The following is a 17,811-nucleotide window of genomic DNA, read 5'->3' as shown; positions in this document are numbered from 1 at the left end:
CAGTCTCACTTGTGTGAGGAAGAAATGAGGGACACCATGAGCGACTGGCTAGTATTGGTACCGCTACCGAGCAGTCTGGTACCGGTACCATACCATATAGCTGGTACCGTTAGTACCGGTACTGGTACCGGTACCTGCCCACCCCTATTGTTGAGTAGCACGGCAGCGTGGGTACTGTATTGCTGTTCAAGTGGCGCGCGGGAAGAACTGAGCTCAGCTGTGTGGCCGTGTGAGTCCAGTTGCGTGAGACATCTGGTGGCCACTCCATCAAATATCGTGTACAAGTGAAAAAACGTGTAAATTAAACATATAGTTGGATTTTGGACCCCGCATTATTTAAAAAACACGCAAACCAAACTCGTGTAAATCAAGTTACCTGTAACAAGTTTTCACCCATAAACTCAACATAATCATCATGTATCATATATGAAAACATGCAGAATTAAATGGTGCACATAAAGAAACGTAAACTAATTGATACTTTTGAGATGTAAGCATAAATAGAGAAAATAACTCGTACACTGGCTGAAGCGAGCCAGGATGCAGTATGCACGTCATCGGATATGGTACAGGGCATGCAAGGACGCAATATACGCATCCTCGTGTTGAAGGGGTTAAAAGAGTTAGATCCTGATGTTTCTTGGCAATAGTTAGGCGTCGGAAACAGGTAAATACTATGCTCTGAGTACGATAATCTGGCAACGGTGGCTATACGTATTTTCACATCATTGTTCTGTTGTTTATTCAATGTTCTGTTCAAGAAAAAGAATACTCATGATTTTAGTTAGATTTTGGTTGTAAGAATTCTTTACGAAATACAATTATAACATTACCTCCTTTAAGTTAGGAAATGTCCTGAATCCTGGATCAGCTATAGTGATGTCAGGTGCGCCTATTGTCAGTCCCTCTACCCTCCAGGCACGGGAGCTTGACCCCGGACAGAGGAACTGGCAAGTACACTGCTGCAGATTTAAAAGTACCTCAATGAGCCTTCTAGTCACAGTGCTGCAAGTGCCACCATGACCAAAATAGATACTGTACCACCACCGAGAGGGGAAAAAAAAAAAAAAAGTCCAGTGGCTAAGATACTGCCACTGTACCAAGTCACTTTTGAATATATCTACAATACCTGCTGGTGGAAGAAAAATGTAAAATCTTAAAAGATTTTAATTATTCCTTAGACTAGACATTGTACATTGGTCAGCTTGTGGACAAACTTCATCCAGAAGAAATGAAGAATCTGGGACATGAAACTGACTGGTGAGTTACGAGACCAACAGAAAAGTGTAAGAATGAAAACAGCAATTCGAATGGAAAAAGGCAACAGAAACCAGAAGAAAATTGTTTTATAAAAAGAAGAGATGAAAATTCTTGTATGAAATGAAAAAGATTAAATTTTTTATATGAAAGGAAAGATGGGGGTAAAGAAGACATACCAATCCAAGGTTTTTTTTATGATAATGTAGATGGACCAAGAGCTGATGGAATCTTGCAAAAGTGCTGCTCCCACTACGACAAGAGGAAGCCAAAGAGAGATTGTCAGTTTAAAGGTTTGAAGATGCTACGAGAGGAGAAAGAAGGAAAACAGAGGCGAGGACAGAGTAAGAAGGAAACCCAAATAAGCACAAATGGATGATGTATATCGAAGAAAACACGAGCATAATATAAAACTCTATTGAATATGAGACAGAATTTTACACTATTCAAGGAGTACTAAGAGGCTGGCAATGACGAATTTAAAGGTTTTGAGACACTAAAAAAATGGAGTAAGAAGGAAAATAGAAATGAGCAGTTCAAATGGATGATGTCAGAAATACAAAAACATGAGCTTGATATGAAAACTGTTATACAAAGATGGAGACATATTTTACACCTATCTAGGGATTACTTAACGACTATTTCTTCAGTTCCTCCGTGTTTATGCCATATTTAGTCTTGACTCTGTCCAGCTCAGCCTGTTTCTTCTCAGCATCCATCTTCTTGAACGCCTTGTTGGACTGAGGGAAGAAAGAGTGGGAATTAGTTAGTATATGTAAAAGTAAACCCATGAAAACTGTTCTCTAGACTGTCTTGTGTACTGAATCTGGCCTTACAATGAAAACCAATAGGCAATAACACCTCCCATGCAATCACTTACAGGTATAGTAATGAGAGACAAAGAACTTACACACACACATTTGTATGCTCTTAATTAAATAAATGGGGAGCATGATCTTCATTAATGTATGTCTACTATTAATGGGGGTCAGTCCAGCTAATCTTAAAAAAACTAAGGAACAGTTGTAGTCTCTCCTTTTCAAACCTCAAACAATACTACATGAAAAAGGTCCTTGTTTCTGTATAAGCAACCAGCGCCTCACCTGGTAGTAGAGCACAACCAGGTATCTGCCGCACACATTGAAGCCCGACAAGTGGTCACAGGCGTTCTTGGCGTCAAAAATGTCCTCAAACACGACAAACGCGGTGCCTCGAGTTTCTGGGGTGTTGCCACTGGGGAAGGAAACATGTTGATTAGGATAAAAAAGTTTACCACTATAGTCTGATCCAGTGACTATGTCAAAAAAAATTGCTCACTCTGTGGCGAAAGCTTCATTCCTTTACCTCTTAAAAAATAAAAAATAAAAAATCAGGGTACCTAATTTTGCATACCAGCTAACAATATGAAAGTATTTATTAACAAAACCTATCCAAATCTATAAAGCCTAGTGCTCCACTGAACTGTCAAGCTAATCTATCATAATCTTGTCTAATATTACTAAAGCCAGTATAGTTAACCTAATTTACAGACACTTCACATTTCACGTACAGTCACCTCTCAATTAACACGAGTTTGAATAACGCGTTTCTGATTTAACACGAGTTGATATTTAAGAAGATATGTTTAGCTAACGCAATATGTTCGATTTAACACGAGTTTCATTGATGACATCATGCTCGATGACGTCACCGCGCGGAGACGCTGTCTATCTCCTCAGTCTGAAGTTAGCCGGCACTGTGAGTGGAATGTTTCTCTGGAATACGTACACTGCATTTTGACCTCTATTATGGCACCCAAGCGTCCTTTCACCTCCTCACAGGAGGTGGAAGGACAGGGTGAGGAGGGAGGAGTGAGAGCGTGGCATCGTTGCCAGATTATCCTACTCAGAGCATAGTATTTACCAGTTTCTGACGCCTAACTATTGCCCAGAAACATCAGAATCTAACTCTCTTAACGATAACTATAAATCAGTTTCGTTATTGGAGCCCAGAAGACAGTTTGGGGGTAGGAAGTCGGGAAATATAAGCGGCTGAGTACGACAATATGGCAACGTTGAAGCGGGATGAGGATTCGGCAGACGACGACGACGATGACGACCAGTGCAAAGTGATGGTGAGTGTGAGGACATGATTTTGTTGTGTCAATGACTTACAAATGTAATGTAGCAATTCTTTCTTTAGAAAACTTTAACTTAAGGGAGTTATCTTTGTCACCAATAGCATGGGTAGTCAAAGAAAGAGGAAGGAGGCGAGTGAGGCGGAGGTGAAGGGAGTGGCTGGTGATGGGAGCGTGGGATGAGGGACGGTGGCCAACACAGGTGAAGAACAAATTCAAATAAAATGAGAACGTGTGTTTTTGTTGCTTCCATGACCTACTAATGTATTAATAAAGTTTTTTTAAGGTTAGAGTAACAAAATCCCCAAACTAGGCAGACTTTCCCAGTGTCCAGGAACGTAACCCCCCTATTACCATTTCCTATGGGGAAATTATGTTAAAATAACGCGATTTTAAATAACACGACATCTCCAGGAACGAAACCCTCGCATTAATCGAGAGGTGACTGTACAGTATATTAACAATTCAATTTTACAAAGAACAATTATATTTTCTGTATAAGAATTTATCACTTTTAGTATCAGTTCATTTACATAACATTGGTAACAAAATAGCTTAACAGTTTGAGCAATTTGCTTTTGGTTAGATTAGGATAGTTTCAGAATGATATTGCTTCATCTATTATTTTTTCAACAGTAAAGGAGTCAGTTCAAGGGCAAATAAAAAAAAGGTGAAACATGGAAAATTGCTGGTGCTGCTTCTGCAAATAATGGACAGTGAGAGCTTCATAAAAAGAGGGTATCAAATTTTTAAACTACTCACACTCTGATCTGTCTGATGGCTCCATACTTTCCAAAGATGTCGTACATTTCCTCACCGGTGATCTTGTAGGGCAGGTTACGCACATACAGAATGCGGTTCACCTCAGGGGGAAGCCGGACCTTGGAGGGAGGAAACATGAGGAAAGTATTAGTTGCAGCCTTATGTATAGGACTGGAAAACCCTGACACTCAATTTAAGATCACAGAACAAGGTCACTGTTGAACTTGCACGCTGCCACTCCACATTTTTTAAAACTAAGTGAGCCACACATGAACCTAACAGACAGTAACTTATTGCCAATAAAATGAATAGCAGCCTAACCTATAAACTTGAAGCGAGGGAGTCAGAAGCCAGGTACAGGAAGGAAAAGAACAGCAGTAAGAACTGATTCAGCGCAATGTTTAAGAAGTTGATGTAATTCTTACTTTCTGCATTAACCTCACAATAACCCAAAACCAAGGTGTTCTAAGGTGTTAGCGATGGTACGTTTAGTTAGTGATTAGCCCACGCATGAGACCAGGTGTACCATGCGTGATTATTATTTTTTTTTTTTTTAGAACACGCACCTTTACCTAATACTATTTCCGATGGTACGCTAGGTTAGCGATGGTACGCTTAGTTAGCCATTAGCCCATGCATGTGAGACCAGGTCCACCATGCGTGGTTATTTTTTTTTAGAACACGCACCTTTACCTAATACTATTTCCGATGGTACGCTAGGTTAGTGATGGTACGCTTAGTTAGCCATTAGCCCACGCATGTGAGACCAGGTCCACCACGCGTGGTTATTTTTTTTTTTTAGAACACGCACCTTTACGCAAAGGGTTTTGTGAAGGTTTGGGCCGGGTCAGCAGGGAGGTCGAGAGGGGTGAAGCCCCCTCGTTAGCAGGTCGTAAAGTTCGGTTGGAGTAGTTTAAATATGCTCCCCCACCCAAATAACCCGAGTTCACACAGGTCCCCCAAGATCGTTGGGGGAAGGGGATTAATTCGGCTTCTTTACTTTTAAGTACTTTGTTTTTTTTAACTATGATATATGGAGGCGTATTATCGTATTCTGGAGGCGCGGAGTCAATATCCACAATCACCTTGTATACTGGGAATATGAGCCCGTGAAGCAGATTCAAAATCCGGTCAGTAAGGATTCACGTGTTCGAACAGCTCGGGCAGGAGGTTTGAGAGCCTGCACTTCCTGCACAACCCACAGTACTGTTTAAGGCGCGGCGTTGGACGGATCCCGGCTAGCCGGTGGTTTTACTTGTGTCAGTGATAAACAATGAAGATACACTGTGTTTGGTGCCACGGACTCTACTTGGAGGACAGAAACCTTGCGATGAGGTGACAACCTACTAGAGAGGGCATGAGTGTGGTGTAGGCGGTTTATGTGAGCACAGATGGCCTCTGGCGCCACGCCAGATGGTGAGGTGAGCATCGTCTAGTGGGTTCACTACACTTCTCTCCCAAAACCAGCTTCGGGATCCAGTGAGTGCGTGGTTTCCGTATGGGAAACACTAAATTCGTCGCTAACGCTTATTTTAGTGGTGGTGGGAGGAAAAATTCCCTAAATTTAGGGAGTTTTTATCCCCTCCCTACTAAAAAAATACGCGAATGCGACGGATTTCGTGTCCCCCACCCGAAACCCCGCATTCCCACCAGGTCCCCAGGCTTGTATGGGGGGAGGGGGGGTATGGGCAAACACTAGAATTTTACCAAAATAGGTGTTGGGACTGTGTGGCAATGCAGAGGGGAGAAATGGACCCACGGGAGCCAACGCCAAAACGGACTTGACTATTTGATTTTACTACAAGAGTGCAGCGAATGAAATGGACAAAATAGAAAAACCCGCGCATGCGCAGATCAGGACGGGACGGACTGTTACAGAGGAATGAGACAACGCCACACCAGCAGATAGGTAAAGGTAAATTTGGGGGCATACACTGTAGCAGCATGTGGCCTCGGTGCTCACCTCCGTAATATTGGCCCTTGAGCCTGTGGTGGGAGGGAGCCCATTACCCCGGGACACAGGGTCAGTGTGACATCCAGGTCACCACAGTTTACCATCCCCAGGTTTCCCCAGGTACCCATTTGTCGATCAGCCCGAGAGGGAGGATGAACAGCTGGGTGAGCTGCATGCTGACTGCCCGGGCCGGTATTCGAACCCGGGCCCGCGTGGTAGTAGCCAGGCACGCTGACCACTAGACCACGGAGGCGCATAACACCGGCAGAGATGGGTGTAATTCTGGAGTTATACCAAAGAGCTATACAACACCTGGCCGCCATTGAGTGGCAGGAAATATTCCTTTGCGTCTCGTGCCGTAAATACATGCAATAAACAACCTTAAAGACGTGCAACATCTTAAATGAGGCAAGAATTAAAAGTACAAATTGACAATCATGAAAATCACGAGCAAAAATTGAACTCTGGAGCCCTGAAAACGCGCCCCCCAGACCCACACACCCGATGGACAGTACCAGAGCAGAATTATGGGGTTTTATCTTGAGTCTCATCCAGGAAGAGCAATGTAATAACGAGTGATAAGCCTAAATAACTCACGTGCGTCCTCTTCTGTGCTAACGCCATCTTTGTTTTGTTTTGGTCTGAGCGGTAGGGGAGGGCAGGTACCGGTACTAACGGTACCAGCTAAACGGTACGGTACCGGTACCAGATTGCTCGGTACCGGTACCAGTTGCTCGGATTTATTTATTGGATTTATTGATAATTCTTCATGTCCGATTTTTTTTTTAGGTTGCTACTAAATATTGTTATTGTTATTAGACTATGATCGAGTACATCCATAATAACCAGGGCCCGTGAGAGGGGGGTGAAGCTGGTATCTTTACACCAGGGCCCGGTCTCAAAGGGGGCCCGGCCTCAAAGGGGGCCAGTCACCCGTTTTGTTTATCTCAAATTATACGAAATGTAATAACAAAATAAGTTGTTAACTGCAAGTCATAAATAAAGCTCCAATACGGCAAGATGAACAGAATTTACATCCTACCAGTGAACATTTATGGCTTTAAATTGGCTCTTAAAATTGGTCAAATTCTAAAATCCTGATCCCCCCAGCTGGATGGGCTCACTTCGCTCGCCAAATGGTAGGGGCCCAATGACACTCATAGTACCAGGGCCCAGTGATGGCTCTCCCTGGCCCTGATAATAACTATACATGCTATTTTTTTATCGAAAAAATAAATATCCACTTCATTCAGAGAGAGAGAGAGAGAGAGAGAGAGAGAGAGAGAGAGAGAGAGAGAGAGAGAGAGAGAGAGACTCAAATTTTGACCAACTCACTAGGACTTTTTGACCAACACCGACCAAACCTTGGGGGGGGGGTGACCCCCCCCACCCCCCCCCGCTCGGGCCATCCCTGATCATTAAGCTTCCCGGAACCCAAGTGATCATGAGGTTTCGAAGTACCAGGTACCGATACCAGGTACCGGTACCAGGTACCGGTACCTGGTACCGCGAAGAATCGATTCCTCGCGGTACCCGGTACCGGTACCTGGTACCGCGAAGCCTCATGATCACTTGGGTTCCGGGAAGCTTAATGATCACACGGCACTGCGCATTGCCGCTAGTACCGGTACCGTTTGGATCTTAGTGACGCTCGGCGCTCGCCCGCCTCCATGTGGTATGGGCCCTGTGTGTAGACGCTGAGTCACTGCCCCGCTGACCGTCTCCCCAAGTTCCCACCATTTTGTCCTGCTTTCCGTTTCCATCACAGCTCCCGTTTCCATTATTTTATTATTTTATTTATTTATTGGAGTTACTGGATAATTCTTCATTTCCGATTCTTTTTCTTTTTTAGGTTGATAATAAATATTGTTATTGTTATTAGACTATGATCGAGTACATCCATAATAACTATACATGCTATTTCTTTATCGAAAAAATAAATATTCACTTCATTCAGAGAGAGAGAGAGAGAGAGAGAGAGAGAGAGAGAGAGAGAGAGAGAGAGAGAGAGAGAGAGAGAGAGAGAGAGAGAGAGAGAGAGAGATTTACATAGATTTACATAGAAAATCAGACCACACAGACCCCATGGTCCAGACTAGGTGGTCTGTCCTTAAACCTAAGTGATTTTACATTAATCAGAAGACTCCTAAACGTTGCATTTCTGCTCTAGTTGATATTAAGTTGAAGGAGAGAGAGAAAGAGTTTTCTTTAGAGGAAATTTATTTGGAAATTTCATCAGAAGTCATTAAGAAAAAAAAAACTCCTTCGGGTACCGGTACCGGTACCGGTACTAACGGTACTTGAGTTTTCGGTACCGGTACTACCGGTACTCAAATTAACGGTACTTGCCCATCCCTACCTATCAGGCTAGTCGTCACTACAAATGTGCAAAACTTTGTTGCCTTGGCCCACAAAGGGATAACCACGCCCTCAGAGCTGTTATTTTCGCTGCAAGTCCTAATTTATGTTTTTTTGCATCTCGTATGTAATATTGTCAGGGTGTATCATAAGCTCTCGCTTCAAAAACGTGCCAATTAGCGAGATGTAAGTTATTTCGGTGACGCAGCGATGCTCGGCGAAGGTGTTGCCGTATAACACGATCACCACCGAGGCTCTTGTGCTGGAAAAGGAGTGTGACCACACATTTTTAATTTGGTTGATTTATATTCAGATGTTATGCTTGTGAGAAGAGAAGGAAGCCATAATACCAAAAGTTTTCAGATATTTCTTATAGTTCTCCTTTTATTTTTTTCCCCTTTAAATATTGAGAGGATATTTTGTCCTTATATAAATGTTTTGTAGAAGATATAATCTTGTTTATTAGCCAATCAAACTTAAGTTATATTAATATTATGGCGAGTATTATGAGTGTCCGTACCATCCCACCTCCCTGGCCGAACCATCACCACGGGTGGGGATGATTCGGACGATTTAGAAACTTGTCTTTCACCACCTACATCTGAAAACTGGAAATAGCTACGAGTGTCATATTAGCAGCCGAAAGAGCCAAAGGATGGAGGAACATTTTGAGATCAACAAAATTACACTACTACTTAAACTTCTTTTTCTAAAAATATTTTTCTAAAAAGTATCTGAATCATACCGGCTCTCCCCTACTCCCACCCACTCCAGTCCGGCCTGAACCGAAACACCTCTGCAATGAGATGGGAGAGATAACACTGTAATGGCATCCCCCGGCAATAGTGGATACATTGTAACCTTATTTGTGATGTGTCGTGTCCTGCCAGTGATCCTTTGTGGTTTACCTTTCTTGCCCCAACATTCCTGATTGTGATTGGTTACTTTTCATTCGTTCTTATGTTTCTTAGTCGGCACATTGTACCTCCTCGCAGCTCATTTTTTTTATCCTCATTTAGAGAATCTGGAGTTCAGGTGGTCTTTAGGACAGCATGTGGGTAGTCAGCTTGATTGATTCATTGATAGTATATTGTTGCAAGTAAACAACAAAGGAGAAGGGAGGAGCATGCCATCCCAACCCCCAGGCAGTACAGCTTGTTTGTATACATTTTAAGAGTTCAATTCCTTCATTTTCCTTTGATTTATCCCATTTTTTATTATCGTTTTGTATCCATTCTCAGTTTTTAGTAGTTTCACGGGGGGGGGAGGCTAGTGATATTTGTTTGTTATGGTTGTGTGGTGAATAATTGATTGATTGATTGATAGTTTATTGTTGCAAGTAAACAACAAAGGAGAAGGGAGGAAGTAGTTTGTGTATGTTTGGTGGTTCGCTCCCGCTCATGTGTTTCGTTCCCTCTGGATGGCTCGTTTCGGATTCGCTTAGCACGTCTCGGTTTATTTCCCTCAGAAGGTGACGTTAGGCAGCTGATTCAGAGCTTTAAGCTTTCGCTGTCTGTCTTTTCTCTTGACACCACCTCCAACCTCTTTCCTTCCGTGTGTCTGGGTAGAAATTGCTGTGTGGGTGGGTGTGTTAGTGCCCCGTCTATTACTGTGGGTGTGTGTGTTATGGGCCCATCTATACTGTGAGGGTGTGGGTGATAGTGGCCCATCTATACTGTGTGGGTGTGGGTGTGGTGGGCCCTGGTGTTTTTTTTTTTTGGTGGGGCCTGGTGTTTTTTTTTTGGTGGGCCCTGTTTTTTGTTTTTTTTGGTGAGCCCTGGTGGGTTTTTCTGGTGGGACCTGGTGTTTTTTTTTGTGGGACATGGTGTTTTTTTGTGGGGCCTGGTGTTTTTTTTGGTGGGACCTGGTGTTTTTTTTGTGGGGCCTTGTGTGTTTTTTTGTGGGGCCTGGTGTTTTTGTGGTGGGGCCTGGTGTTTTTTTTTTGGTGGGGCCTGGTGTTTTTGTGGGGCCTGGTGTTTTTTTTTTGGTGGGGCCTGGTGTTTTTTTTTTGGTGGGGCCTTGTGTTTTTTTTTGGTGGGGCCTTGTGTTTTTTTTTGGTGGGGCCTTGTGTTTTTTTTTGGTGGGGCCTTGTGTTTTTTTTTGGTGGGGCCTTGTGTTTTTTTTTGGTGGCCTGTTTTTTTTTGTGGGGCCTGGTGTTTTTTTGTGGGGCCTGGTGTTTTTTTAGGTGGGACCTGGTGTTTTTTGTGGGGCGTGGTGTTTTTGTGGGGCCTGGTTTTTTTTTTTTGGTGGGGCCTGGTGTTTTTTTTTGGTGGGGCCTGGTGTTTTTTTGTGGGGCCTGGTGTATTTTTTTGGTGTGGCCTGGTGTTATTTTTGTGGGGGCTGGTGTATTTTTTTGGTGGGGCCTGGTGTTTTTTTGTGGGGCCTGGTGTTTTTTTTGGTGGGGCCTGGTGTTTTTTTTGTGGGGCCTGGTGTTTTTTTTTTGTGGGGCCTGGTGTTTTTTTTTTGGTGGGGCCTGGTGTTTTTTTGTGGGGCCTGGTGTTTTTTTTGTGGGGCCTGGTGTTTTTTTTTGTGGGGCCTGGTGTTTTTTTTGTGGGGCCTGGTGTTTTTTTTTTTGGTGGGGCCTGGTGTTTTTTTTGGTGGGGCCTGGTGTTTTTTTTTGTGGGACCTGGTGTTTTTTTTGTAGGACCTGATGTTTTTTTTTTGGTGGGGCCTGGTGTGTTTTTTGTAGGACCTGGTGTTTTTTTGTGTGGGACCTGTTTTTTTTTGTTTTTTTTTGGCGGGGCCTGGTGTGGTTAATGTTTATAATGACGCCATCTTAGTTGGCACATTCTACCTCCCCGCAGCTCATTTTTTTTATCCTTATATAGAGAGAATCTGGAGTCTGGGTTGATAGGTGGTTTTTAGGACAACATGTGGGTGGTCTTAGGCCATGCGCCGATGACTTATGGTGGTGGTACGTGATAGTGATGGTGGTACATGATAGTGGTGATGGTGGTGGTGGTACGTGATAGTGATGGTGGTGGTACGTGATAGTGGTGGTGGTGGTGGTACGTGATAGTGGTGGTGGTGGTGGTGGTGGTACGTGATAGTGGTGGTGGTGGTGGTGGTGGTGGTACGTGATAGTGGTGGTGGTGGTGGTGGTGGTACGTGATAGTGGTGGTGGTGGTGGTGGTACGTGATAGTGGTGGTGGTGGTGGTGGTGGTACGTGATAGTGGTGGTGGTGGTGGTGGTGGTACGTGGTGGTGGTGGTGGTGGTGGTACGTGATAGTGGTGGTGGTGGTGGTGGTGGTGGTGGTACGTGATAGTGGTGGTGGTGGTGGTGGTGGTACGTGATAGTGGTGGTGGTGGTGGTGGTGGTACGTGATGTGGTGGTGGTACGTGATAGTGGTGGTGGTGGTGGTGGTACGTGATAGTGGTGGTGGTGGTGGTGGTACGTGATGGTGGTGCCCTTGCCTTGCCTTGCCTTTCCCTTGCACTCAAAAATTTTCTTGGCATGTTGCTGGGGAAAAAAGATCTGAATATGTAGTGAAAGTTGAGTGAAAAGTGTAATAGTGGAAAATAGCAAAAGCGCATAGGCAGGCAAATCAGGGAAAGAAAAGGACAGATAACCTAAGTTCAGGATGAATGCTTAAGCCTTGCCTTGCCCTTGCCTTGACTTAATTGCCTTGCCTTGCCTTGCCTTGCCCAGCCCTTCCCTTGCCTTGCCCTTCCCTTGCCCTGTCCTGCCTTGGCTGCCAGCCCTGTGCGTCTCGCCTTCTTGGCTGGCTGGCCTTGTGCGTTCCCTGACCTTGCCTTCTTGGTTGGCCAGCCCTGTGCGTCTCGTCTTCTTGGCTGGCCATATATAGCCCTGTGCGTTGGTCTTCCTTGCCTTGTCCTTCCCTTGCCCTGACCTTCCCTTGTCCTGCCCTTCCCTTCCCTTGCCCAGCCCTTCCCTTGCCCTGCCCTTCCCTTGCCCTGTCCTGCCTTGGCTGCCAGCCCTGTGCGTCTCGTCTTCTTGGCTGGCTGGCCCTGTGCGTTCCCTGACCTTGCCTTCTTGGCTGGCCAGCCCTGTGCGTCTCGTCTTCTTGGCTGGCCATATATAGCCCTGTGCGTTGGTCTCCCTTGCCTTGTCCTTCCCTTGCCCTCCCCTTCCCTTGCCCTGCCCTTCCCTTGCCTTGCCTTGCCTTGCCTTGCCCTTCCCTTGCCTTGCCCTGCCCTTCCCTTGCCTTGCCTTGCCTTGCCCTTCCCTTCCCTTGCCTTGCCTTGCCCTTTATTCACTTGTAATACTGAGCACTTCATCCTGAACTTAGGTTTTCTGTCCATTTCTTTCCCTGATTTGCCTACCTATGCGCTTTTGCTATTTTCCATTATTACATTTTTCACTCAACTTTCACTACATGCTCAGATCTTTTTTTGCAGCAACATGCCAAGAAAATTTTTGTGTGAGGTATTAATTTCACTGCTTCCTCTTTACATCCTTATGGTCCTAACACGGTACTTATTCCTCCGTCTTCCTCCTCCACTCTGCTATGCCACTCCTCTTCCCCAATGATCTCCACCACAGATGCTAATAGCCTTTGCCTCTCCTCTTCATACCTGTCACAGGCCACTATCAGGTGCTCTTTTTGTTTCTTTTTCCCCTATACAAACGCTGCAGTTTTTGTCCTTCTCATCTCTGCTTCTCTCCTTTACTTGTTGTTCCAGTCCTTGCCTTGAACAGCTTACCAAGGAATTTTAAGTATTAAGTACTACGCGATATGTTTACGCATCTATGAAGTCTCGGGTTATATATTTGTAAGTGTGCACTGCTGCTCCGGCTATCGCAACCCTTACTTCTGCTACCCATGTACTGCCCAGACCTTTAATATACCCCAACTTCAGCATCTCCATTTAAGAGAAGCACTGGGGGGCAGCATGGGCCAGGCAAAAGGCGTAGGAACTGGCACGCGCTATAGATAAAATCTGCTTTGTGTTGTTGCTCCTCGTACTGTGGCAATGACACACGGTACCAAACACCCCGTTATACAGTGTCTGCAGTAAGGGTTATACGTGATGATTTCTATACGCAAGTAAATATACGTAACGAAAAAAGGTTGATTAAAATGCTTTGTTTCCTTAGGGATGATTCTTGATGACATATGATTGTAGGTCTGCAGGAAGGGTTATACGTGATGATTTCTATACATAAACTAATATACATAACAGGAAAATGAAGAATGAGATGTTTGTATAAGGTCAAAAGGGCTGATTCTCGATGATGTGTGTCTGTGTTGCATTCTCCCATATATACACTCCAAGCTTACATGAAGAGCTATACGTACTGAAATTTATAAAATCAATTATACATAAAAGGAAAATGATGAATATTCATCAAGAAGTTTGTATAGGGTCAAAAGGGCTGATTCTCGACGATGTATGTCTGTATTGCTTTCTTTTATACGCTTCTTGCTTGTAGGAAGGGCTATACGCACTCAAATTTATACACGAGTAATTATACTTATATTTGTAAGTGTATGTACGATGCGACATTTTAAGCGTACGTTACTGGGTTATATTTGTAAGTATATGTATGAAGCGATATATTTACGTATGTTTAGGTGGTATAGTTTAAGCAAAAGGTACTGGGTTTATATTTCTAAGTGTGTGTACTAAACTATATATTTACATGTCTACCAGTGGGAGTGGGATATATTTTAAGTACGTGCTATGGGAAAATACACATGGGGAGCGTATTAATCTGGCATAATGGTAGTATCGTAACAGCTTTGGTGCTGCTGCGATTGGCTATCAACAACATCTATGGCTTTTGAATGCCAAACCTAACTTCCTCTTCGACTATTCACATTAACCTTTTTGCTGCTGCTGCTGCTATTAACAACTATATATGGTTTCTGCATGACAATATTTGCTGCTACGGCTATTTACAATTTCTACGGATTTTGGGTATTGCAACAAACCCATACACTGTTGATCGAAACAACCCCGCAAGCTTTTGTTACAACACCGCGCACTTTCGTTACAACCACGTATGCTTTCAAAACAATTCTGTACCCTTTTGTTACAACCCCATGTGCTTTTATAACAACGTGCACTCTTTCGTAACAATTAATTTCCTGACCAAATAAGAGGATTAGGCCTACGGGGGACACCTCTTGAAAAAAAAAACGCACCAAGACTTTTACCTCAAATCAAGGTGGTGTGGAAATAAAGTCAACACACGAACACACACACACAGTACCATACACCCCGTTACACAGTGTCTCCGCCATACGAAGACACATATACGGTTGAGAGGGCTGATCCTTGATGATGTATGGTTGAATGTCTGCAGTAAGGGTTATACATACGTGATTTCTAAACGCAAGTAAATATACGTAACGAAAAATGGTTGATTAAAATGCCTTTGGTTTCCTTAGGGATGATTCTTGATGACATATGATTGTATGTCTGCAGGAAGGGTTATACGTGATGATTTCTATACACAAACTAATATATATTACAGGAAAATGAATAAGGTTAGTATATAAGGTCGAAAGGGCTGGTTCTCTGCGATGCATGTCTGTATTGCATTCTTTTATACACCCCATGCTTGCAGGAAGGGCTACACGTACTGAAATTTATACACAAGTAATTATACGCAGCAGGAAATGAAGAATGGAATGTTTGTATAAGGTCAAAAGGGCTGGTTCTTGATGATGTGTCTGTGTTGCATTCTTTCATACTCCATGCTTGCAGGAAGGGTTATACCTTATACCTACTGAAATTTATGCAGAAGCAATTATACGTAACAGGAAAATGATAAATGAGATGGTTGTATAAGGTCAAAAGGGCTGAATCTCGATGATGTGTCTGTGTTGCATTCGTTCATACACTCCATGCTTGCAGGAAGGGTTATACGTAATGACTTGTATTCACAAACTAATATACATAACAGGGAAATGATGAATAAGATGTTTGTATGAGGTCAAAAGGGCCGAGTCTCGATGATGTATGTCTGTATTGCATTATCCCATACCAGGTACCGGTACCAGGTACCGGTACCTGGTACCGCGAAGAATCGATTCCTCGCGGTACCCGGTACCGGTACCTGATACCGCGAAGCCTCATAATCACTTGGGTTCCGGGAAGCTTAATGATCACACGGCACTGCGCATTGCCGCTAGTACCGGTACCGTTTGGATCTTAGTGATGCTCGGCGCTCGCCCGCCTCCATGTGGTATGGGCCCTGTGTGTAGACGCTGAGTCACTGCCCCGCTGACCGTCTCCCCAAGTTCCCACCATTTTGTCCTGCTTTCCGTTTCCATCACAGCTCCCGTTTCCATTATTTTATTATTTTATTTATTTATTGGAGTTACTGGATAATTCTTCATGTCCGATTCTTTTTCTTTTTTAGGTTGATAATAAATATTGTTATTGTTATTAGACTATGATCGAGTACATCCATAATAACTATACAGGCTATTTTTTATCGAAAAAATAAATATTCACTTCATTCAGAGAGAGAGAGAGAGAGAGAGAGAGAGAGAGAGAGAGAGAGAGAGAGAGAGAGAGAGAGAGAGAGAGAGAGAGAGAGAGAGAGAGAGAGAGAGAGAGAGAGAGAGAGAGAGAGAGAGAGAGAGAGAGAGAGATTTACATAGAAAATCAGACCACACAGACCCCATGGTCCAGACTAGGTGGTCTGTCCTTAAACCTAAGTGATTTTACATTAATCAGAAGACTCCTAAACGTTGCATTTCTGCTCTAGTTGATATTAAGTTGAAGGAGAGAGAGAGAGTTTTCTTTACAGGAAATTTATTTGGGAATTTCATCAGAAGTCGTTAGGAAAAAAAACTCCTTCGGGTACCGGTACCGGTACCGGTACTAACGGTACTTGAGTTTTCGGTACCGGTACTACCGGTACTCAAATTAGCGGTACTTGCCCATCCCTACTGAGCGGCGAGGTGAGGGATCACTAATATATTCCTAGCTAAATCTTATCACTATTTTAGAATATACAGCATAAAGTAAAACACTGAATTATTTGTGTGTATTATAGGAAGTCAAACGATATATTAAGATAAATACCTCGTCAACGCCTGCTTTATATTTACTAAGCTACCCGCGAAGTTTCAAAAGAGGGATCAAGCAAGGTGTTTTCTTCCTAGCAGAGTTCATTATCATAAAACTAATTAAATAAAACGTTTCTCCTAATTACAAATACCCCTGTCATTGTGTTATAGCCTCCAACAGCATTCCATAAGTGCTGGCCATCCAATTCTTTATCGTGACACCGGAAATGACGCCACGAAGGAGAGGAATGAGAGGCGGGAGAGGGAGGGGAGGGGGAGGAAGGGAGGAGAAAGGAGGGGGAAGGGGAGGCAGGAGGGGGAGGAGAATGGAAGGGCGGGAGAGGGAGAGAAAGGAAGGGAAGGGAGAAGGAGAGGTGAGGTAAGAAGGGGAGGGAGAAGGAGGGGGAGGTTGTTGTTTGATAAACTTATTGCGCAATAGCGTCAGACAAAACAATTTTTAGCAAATGCATCAGGTTTAACTATAGACAATGGACACACACACACACACACACAATTCCAGTTAATGTGTCGATCACAACGCTTCGACACCTCAACACCTCAACCGAAGCAAGCCGGGCTTCATCGGAGGCTCGATATATATATATATATATATATATATATATATATATATATATATATATATATATATATATACTTTTTATTTTTTTTACGTCTACGCCTATTGCACCAGTAGGGTTGTTAGAGGGGCCTGGATGTTAGTCGGCTCCAGGCCGTCACGACGCAGGCAAGTGTTTATAGTGGCGCCAGCTTGTCTTTGCTAATGCTGCCTCCCATAACTCGTTCTTGATTAACTTGGACGGTTTCCTCTAGAGTCCGGGTTGATGGGTGGTCTTCAGGACAGCATGTGGGTAGTTTTAAGCAACTCGGGGGTGATTGAAAAATCCGAGGTGGTAGCGTGGGGATTCGAACTCGTGTCGCCCATCAAGCGTTGAATGTGGGCCCAGCACGCTACAACTCAGCCACGGGTTGTGTAGTGAAGTGCCTATTAAGAAGAGGTAATGAGGTTGAAGATTTCCTGGTACCGAGAGAAGTACTCCTTTTTGATTTGTGTGGCAATGTATACTGCTCTGGATCTCTGATTCTCGTCGCAGACGGCAGGGTTCTGGGTGCAATCTCGGAACAGCCACGGCAGCAGCGCTGTGACAGGAAGACGGAATGATGAGTCAGATGCACAATCAACATCTCGATTATGATACTATTGAGTGCATTGTACAGGAGGAAGTTATGAGTTAGTACAGGAGGAAGTTATGAGTTAGATGCACAGGTACCCTTGAATACTCGATTATTATATAACAGTGTGCATTGTAACAGAAGCAAGTCACATATACAATCTGATCTAAGATCCTTAAGTTTT

At 43.7% G+C, this 17,811-nt stretch overlaps 1 protein-coding gene across 1 annotated transcript; it reads right to left on the bottom strand.

Moving 5' to 3' along the window:
• Positions 1-1,154: 1,154 nt before the first annotated feature.
• LOC126997051 (splicing factor 3B subunit 6-like) lies at positions 1,155-6,782 on the bottom strand. Its single transcript, XM_050858089.1, has 4 exons — positions 6,687-6,782; positions 4,136-4,254; positions 2,361-2,490; positions 1,155-1,997 (listed from the first exon to the last, which is right to left on the bottom strand). The coding sequence occupies exons 1-4, from the start codon at positions 6,711-6,713 to the stop codon at positions 1,896-1,898; spliced, it is 378 nt and encodes a 125-aa protein (XP_050714046.1). The 5' UTR covers positions 6,714-6,782; the 3' UTR covers positions 1,155-1,895.
• Positions 6,783-17,811: the final 11,029 nt, after the last annotated feature.

This window comes from Eriocheir sinensis, chromosome 11, assembly GCF_024679095.1.
Source record: "Eriocheir sinensis breed Jianghai 21 chromosome 11, ASM2467909v1, whole genome shotgun sequence".
NCBI classification, from domain to species: Eukaryota; Metazoa; Arthropoda; class Malacostraca; order Decapoda; family Varunidae; genus Eriocheir; species Eriocheir sinensis.
This window is presented reverse-complemented; position numbering and strand designations above follow the sequence as displayed.